This window comes from Sipha flava, unplaced genomic scaffold (assembly GCF_003268045.1).
Source record: "Sipha flava isolate LNK unplaced genomic scaffold, YSA_version1 134_pilon_pilon, whole genome shotgun sequence".
NCBI classification, from domain to species: domain Eukaryota; kingdom Metazoa; phylum Arthropoda; class Insecta; order Hemiptera; family Aphididae; genus Sipha; species Sipha flava.
Window position 1 is genome coordinate 2,224,665 of NW_020271760.1, and position 7,721 is coordinate 2,232,385.

General features: G+C 30.8%; 2 protein-coding genes across 3 annotated transcripts; one reads left to right on the forward strand and one right to left on the reverse strand.

Moving 5' to 3' along the window:
• Window positions 1-3,126: 3,126 nt before the first annotated feature.
• LOC112679345 (protein ALP1-like) lies at window positions 3,127-7,437 on the reverse strand. 2 transcript variants are annotated; one of them, XR_003148197.1, is made up of 3 exons: window positions 7,032-7,437; window positions 5,054-6,020; window positions 3,127-3,196 (listed from the first exon to the last, which is right to left on the reverse strand). XR_003148197.1 is itself a non-coding variant. In XM_025549114.1 (2 exons), exons 1-2 carry the CDS (start codon window positions 7,343-7,345, stop codon window positions 5,243-5,245), a joined length of 1,092 nt encoding a protein of 363 aa, XP_025404899.1. In that variant the 5' UTR covers window positions 7,346-7,437; the 3' UTR covers window positions 5,025-5,242. The 2 variants fall into 2 exon arrangements, 1 of the variants encoding a protein (XP_025404899.1); XM_025549114.1 differs by lacking the exon at window positions 3,127-3,196 and having other exon boundaries at window positions 5,025-6,020.
• LOC112679346 lies at window positions 4,491-6,899 on the forward strand. The gene is made up of 2 exons (XM_025549116.1): window positions 4,491-4,821; window positions 6,074-6,899. Exons 1-2 carry the CDS (start codon window positions 4,686-4,688, stop codon window positions 6,853-6,855), a joined length of 918 nt encoding a protein of 305 aa, XP_025404901.1. The 5' UTR covers window positions 4,491-4,685; the 3' UTR covers window positions 6,856-6,899.
• Window positions 7,438-7,721: the final 284 nt, after the last annotated feature.

The following is a 7,721-nucleotide window of genomic DNA, read 5'->3' on the forward strand; positions in this document are numbered from 1 at the left end:
AGGGTAAAAAGAGTAAAGAGTAAATATATTTGTTTGTTATAGTTTCTAAAAAAATTATTATTTAAATTTTATTTAAATATGAACAAAACATAATACACACTATTGGAATGCACCGTATAAGAGGCAAATTTTACTTCGCCAATTAAACTTTCTCATAGTTAAATTCACAGGACATACCTGTAATAGTGAATTAAGATCCCAAATATCCAATACAGCTCTAGGACTAATCATTTACTATTGCTCCTGTGGTAATAAACTCAAAACTATATTTATTATTTTCGGTGAAGAATTATTCCGCAAAATTCCGTATATTAATACTCGATTTCGCAGGATTTTAAATGCAGCGTTCCCGTAACATTCATTTATAAATAATTGTTAACACATACAGACGATACTGATATACGGATATACAGACGTTTTTATTCATACCTACAAGTAGTTTATTAAAATGTTTATATTTATATTATTATTTATATTATTAATTTTTATAAAGTTTATTAAAATTTTATTTGGATTCATGAATAAATTGTTAATTTTTAAACATAAAGTTTTCATCAAGTTGCCAATTCTTTAGTTGGTCCAAAGTTTCTTCTGATGATTTTGGGAGAATGGCCATTTTTATCGATATTTGAGATATATTGCTTTTCTAATAGATATTATGCCATTACACATAATTTTAGTAGACAATTCTGACTTTCTTAGTTCCAATCTTATTATCTTAAAAGGTCTGCATGAAAGATATTCTTCTGCCTGTCGTTTGCAGTTTTCTCTAAGAAATTTTTTGTCGATTTTTGACTTCGTATTTTCAATATAATTAACATATGACCTGATGAGTCACAAACCACAGTTTTCTCAGGTCCAGAAAAAATATGCGCAGTACAATTTTTATCTTTTGAATGATTACATTTCAAAATAATCGTTTTTTTCCTACACCCGACAAATTATTATTATTATTAATTATTAAAAGTTATTTGTATATACAACGATGTACAAGAATGTTTGGTAAACGATAACTGTAATGAAAGATTCATTTATAAAATAATAGTTAAGCCCGGTATTGACGTGCGTTAGTTTAATAACTCCATAAATTAAATATTTAGTGGTTATTTTGCCATACATAAAACATATAACTAAGATAGGGTGACCAGACGTCCCGTTTAAAACGAAATTGTCCCTTTTTTGATCATCACTTCCCGTTGTCCCGACAAATTTTAGATGGGACGCTTTTTATCCTGTTTTTAGAAGATTGTCCCGTTTTAATCCCGTTATTTCCATAGTATTTATTATATAAGTTATTAATGATTGCAAATAATATATCTATGTATGAAAAAATATAAAACTTTTTACTCGTATATTTAAAATATGAAACCAAAGTTAAAAATAACAGATAAAAGTTTTCGTGGAACGAGCGTCAAGTCCCGATGCCGACGAACTATAAAATTAATGATTTAATAATTTAATAATAATTAAAAGAAAATAATTGTTTATGATAAGACATAGATTTGGACTTTAACTCTTGAGATTTGTGTGCATACGTGTGAATGTATATGGATGAGTTTTTTTATTTGGGGAGGAAGTAACAGCTGTCCCGTTTTTTTATTTTCTTAGTATGGTCATCTTAAACTAAGAGATAACTAATCAGTGGCGCACACAGGATTTTTTCTCCAGGGGGGGGAGGGGATCAAGGTAAAAATATAACACATTTTACAATTAACAAAACTATGCAAATCCTTAATATATTTTTACTTAAATAATAGCTTTGATAATATAATAGACTATTCTATAATCAATGATACTAGATATTTAATATATTTAATACTAGCTACTCATATTTCAAATTTATAAAATTTGTAAATTTTAACCTAAACATCGGAGAAAATTTCGGGGGGGGAGGGTTACAACCCCTTAACCTCTCCCCCTGCGTGCGCCACTGTAACTAATAGATAACTAAACGCAGAAATAATCTACAGTCAATCAATCTTATAATTTGATCGAGAAGTTTATTGGTATATCAATATTGAATACTCTGCGTTGACATAACTGCATAAAGTTCTACTTTACAATTTATGTCGTACAGTATTTCGAATTGGAAAGTAAAAACTGCGATAACATGTTCGATGAGAATTATTACCTGTAGGTACATGTAGTGGTAGAAGAAAAGGTTTTCGGCGCCGTTTGAAAATATCAATTGAAAAACTGATAATAATATACCGTAGGTATATTTATATATACGTCTTCTCTCTTTCATTATCCGGAATCGATTTGCCTTCGTGAAATGATGATTTCCGTTTTCACATCCTTGTTTTTTTTTTTTTTTTTAATACGCACTCATACCGGTACGTCGTTCATGATTGTTCAACGATAGTAGTTGTGTTCAGGCCCATCCGATTGTTGTAATACTATCACGGTTTTACCCGTGTATAAAAGTACCACCTATTACCGATAATATACCCCGTACAAAGATACCACTACCAGTGTTTAGTAGTAGACTAGGTACGCTTTACGGTCGATCGTTGTCACGAACGGGCAGGAAGTCATCCGACGCCGATATTGTATTAAATTTAATTTTTGTTATTATTATTTGTACCACCCCGTCGTGTTGCAACATTTCCTCGCTGAATCGACTAATTTTGTAAATAACATATAATATCAATAGACAACGTATTATACGTATTATACACGCCTGTACATTGTTCACAGGCACCCATTGTGCGTAATTATACTTACAGATTTCATTTGAACGGATGTAGCCGACACTATCCTTCCTACCCCGATTGCTATTGACATGAACTGCACGCACGTGATGGGTAAACCGAATTTAGCAAATAAAACTACAAATCGTACATTGTGACTTTTTGGTATATTATGTTACATAAGAAAAAAATGGATAGGACACCTCCTACTAAATAATGAATGGGTAACATCAATAATTTATAGGGAAATCGAGGAAAAACCAAGAAAAGGAAAGACCAAGACAATTTTACACGAAGCAGATCATGCTACGGATTGAAAAAAAAAATAAATGTATTATATAATAAAATCATGTTGTTTTTTAACGATGTACGGAAATATTGAATTACCATTAAGATGAGGAAAACCATATACCACTGTAGTAGAAATCACGTGAGATGCAGGGATGACGGGTAACTGATGCAGGTGAATAGTTCTTTTACGCTTGAACTTGATTTACTATTGGCTGAAAAAAATGGATATCAGTGAATTTGGTTGGAATTAGATCACCTTCTATGATTAAAATATTTCCTATGACTACAGAAATATATGAGTAGGTATTTAAATTCGTATTCAGAATGGTCCCACCACATAGCCAAATCTTTGGTTTAAGTTTATCCAATATAAGTTACCATATTTCTATATTAAATTTAAAAAATACAATGTTATCAAAATTCAATAAATGCTTATTTTGTATTTTCTATACACAAATATACCAAATCTTTGGAGATATAAGTAAACAATAACATATTATATGTTACTGCGATGGAGTTAAAAAAAGGTTATTGAAAATGTCCATTACATCCAGTACATGTTGACTGTTTTATACAGGCAGTAAACATTATTGGTTGGTATTTTTATGGAATGCCTAGCATTAGTTTAGTGATAAAGTCAATGATATACAAAGTGCTTCAAAATATATAATTTTCATGATTGGTCAATACTATCTATATGGTCATAATAATCATATACAGTAAATAAAAATCAAAAGAGGACTATGATGAGGTATCAATGTTCTGTGTAGCGCAGTGGTTCTCACCTTTTTTTGTTTCATGACACTTTTATCCAATAGAATCGAACACTAATGTCATCCTAACATCAAAATAATAAACAATCATAACTGTATCGTAACAAATAACATATATATATACGAGTTTTGAGATATAGTGTTCACATGAAAGTGGTGGAAATAATATGATTTTATTTCGGAAAAATGAATTTTTTTTGTCTTTTTCCCGTGGAGATTTCGTGTCACCCCTATACTGTAGGATCTATGTCACCTCTGTTGAGAACCACTGGTATATAGAGATACTTGATGTCTTTAAATACATAGATTGTTTTTTACTTTTATGGAGATTATTTATGGGCTCACACATAAAAGACTGCTATTGACATAAAAAAGTTGCTTAGTAGATCGACAAGTACCTACATTTATTATGTAGGTATAACAAAAACTTTAGTCATGCTAAATTTACTCATTAAAAAAATTAATATATATCATTATTATCGAAATGTTAAAAATATTAACATTGTTGGTAACGCATAAAAAGTACATATATATATATATAAAATTCCTTTTTCACAGTGTTTGTTGTCGAAATCCTCTGAAACGGCTTGACCGATTTTCATGAAATTTTCTGTGTAAACTTGGTAGGTCTGAAAATAGCTCCTAAACTATTTTTCAAACCTCAAAGTGTTACGCTATGTCCTACGTGAACGCGGCGAACGCGGTAAACGCGTTGCGGTGCGAGCGACGCGGCGAAAAAAATTATCAAATATATAAAAATAGATTAGATTGTCCATCGTACGCGATAAACACGGGCGACGCGAACGAATTCATTCGTTCGCGTTCGCCGCAAGGTTTGAAAATCAAATCGTTTTGTTTTTGGTCGCGCGTTGAAGCGACTAGACGTATATCAAAGCGGATGTTTTAACTTTGTTTTAACTTTTTAACCATGGTCAATATGGAGCTCCTTATATCCGAGGTACAAAAAAGAAATGTTCTCTGGAATAAGTTTAATAAAAAGTATAGGGACAGATTGATGTCTGAGAAAGAATGGGAAGCTGTTGCCAGAACAGTACATATGAATAGTAAGTCTGTTAAATAATTATTATATTATATTAATAGTTCAAAATAGTTTGAATAGTATAAAAACATTTAAACATACAGATATGAAATAAATTTCGTAATTAATTTGGCATGCAGATCCCGAAAAAAAAATTTTTTCACAACATTTGTTATAATAAGTATCAATTTTATTTTATTATTTAAAAAAATTATAATTATTGGAATAGTATAGTGACAAAATATGTATTAACATACTTGGAAATGATTATAAAATACAGGGTGTCCCGTGAGGATTGCGATATTAATGTTTGTAGAAAATTATTTTTAAATTTTATTATCTTTAAAATACTTCACAAATCTATTTCTTATATTAATTGCGGTACTTGACGCTCGATTGTTGGCTCTGCCTTTGTAATTCAGCGATATCATTTGATTATGGCCCTTCTATATGTCTGTTTCGTAATCGTCTAGGGCGTAATGTTGTGTTGATGATTTTTTTTCCAAATCTATTATTGTATTGTGTAAAATACAAATAGCCTTTACAATATGATCCGCGTTTTCTACTTTTGTTTCTATTGATTTTAATAGAATTCGAAACTTTGATGAAGCTATGCCGAATGCACACTCGATTGTCATTCGTGCTCGCGCATGTCTATAGTTGTAATACTGTTTTTCGTTTTCTTGACACTGTTTTCTTGGAAAAGGCCTCATTAAGTAATTTCTCAATGGAAAAGCTTCATCTCCTATAAACACAAAAGGAGCCAAGACGTTCGAATTTGGTAATTTTATTTCATTCGGTAGTTTAAGCGAACCGTTTTCGATACGTTGGTAAAATTTAGAATTTACCATAACACCACCATCGCTATCTTTCCCGTATCCACCCACGTCTATCATCAAAAATCTATAACTCGCGTCAGCTACTGCCATTAGAACAATCGAGTGATATTGTTTATAATTAAAATACATACTCCCGGAATTTTGAGGGCATCGCAGTCTGATGTGTTTGCCGTCGATACTTCCCACACAGTTTGGAAAATTCCATTTTTCATGAAATTCTATTGCTGTGCTTTTAAAAGTATCGACGCTTGGAGTAGACATGTGTTTGAATTTTAACGTATTCCATATTACTTTACACACTTCAATAACAATGCTTGAGACTGCGGACTTAGATATTCTAAATGACATTGCGATTTGCCTGAATGCTAGTCCTGTTGCTAAATACCTAAAAAAAATACATTTTCACAAATTTAGTTACAAATAAAAATTGATTCACAGGAGAAGACGTAAAACGGAAATGGAAAAATATAAGAGACACGTATTTAAAAGAAAAGAAAAAAGTAAAAAAGAGCCGTTCGGGAGACTCTCAAGATAATGCAGAGGTGTATACTGGTAAATGGGTCTATTATCATTTATTGCATTTTTTAAAAGACACAACCACTCCTAGAACCACCGAGGGAAATGTATCTGATGAAAACGAAACGCAATTACAAATGTCTGACCTTTCAGATTCGGAAGAAGTTAATTCATTTTCGAGTAGTTTTATTGATATTGAAGATAATATTCAAAGTCCTGAAAATCCAGTTTCTGTCACACAATCAGAATGTTTTACCATTCCAAGTACTTCAAATTTGTCGCATGTTAATATTTCAACAAGTATTTCCAATGATTCAGATACCTCTTCTAAGACTTCTTCAATCAAAAGAAAAAAAAAGCAAGAAAATAAAAGTTTTGAAAGTGAATTATTAAAATTGGAAACACAAAAAATTAACGCGTTACTTGAATCTAATAAACCACAAGTGCAGGATGATGAAGACATGATGTTCTTGAAATCACTTCATCCATATTTAAAAAACATGGATAATTTACAAAAATTACGAGTAAGAAACGAAATTCAAACTGTACTCATTAACCAATTGTCAATAAAGAATCAGCAACATCAAAATTCAAACGTCCCACCTGCACCAATACATGAACTCTACATTCCTCAACATATTCAAGAACAGATTACCACAAATTCGTCAGATAATCCAACTTTCATTGGTTACCAACAGTACTGAGTAACAACAACATCAAAATTAAAAAAAAGAAAACATTTTAAATCAAAGGAAAATTTACTTTTAAGAACTTCTATTTTGTTTTCAAAATACAAAGGTTTTTATTTATTTTTTATTAATACATTTTTTTAATAAATTTTTAATTATTATATTAATATATGCTTTTTTATTTTACTTACCTTATTGTTACAAGTAACCTCTGCTCTACGGAAATAGGTTCTTGGAAATTTGTGGTCTTGAGATCAAATTCCGGTGATATTAGTTTTAAAATATAATCAAATGTATCGGTAGTCATTCTAGTATAAGATCGAAATGAAGTTTCATTTTTTCGCAACTGTGGGTATAGGTGAAAGAATTCACCAAAAACAAGTCTATCTTTATAAATAATTGAATTTACAACTGATCTTCTTTTTTTTAAATATTTTTTATACAGTAAATATTTTAGTGTAGTACTTTCGAATAAAAATAATTGTTTTTGTAAATTCGATGACATTTTTAGTTGACTTAGTCTTTAACAAAAAGTTAAGAATGAAAAATATAAAAGAGCTGAATATAAACACATATACCGCACATTACACTTCAAAACACACTGTACGACTGAACGTCAAAAAAACAAAAAATATCGGAATATTGTCAGCCGCAAATTCGCGTTCGCCGCAAATAGGTAGGACACGATTGCGAGCGGCGAATGCGGCCAACGCGAATTCGTTCGCATCATTCGCAAATTCGCGTTCGCCGCGTTCACGTAGGACATACCGTTAAGGCTAGACCACTCCAAACGTATATATTGTATACTTTCATGAGTCAGAGTCATTGACCTAAAATCAATGACAACTACAAATTGAAAATATTATACATTTTTATAAAAA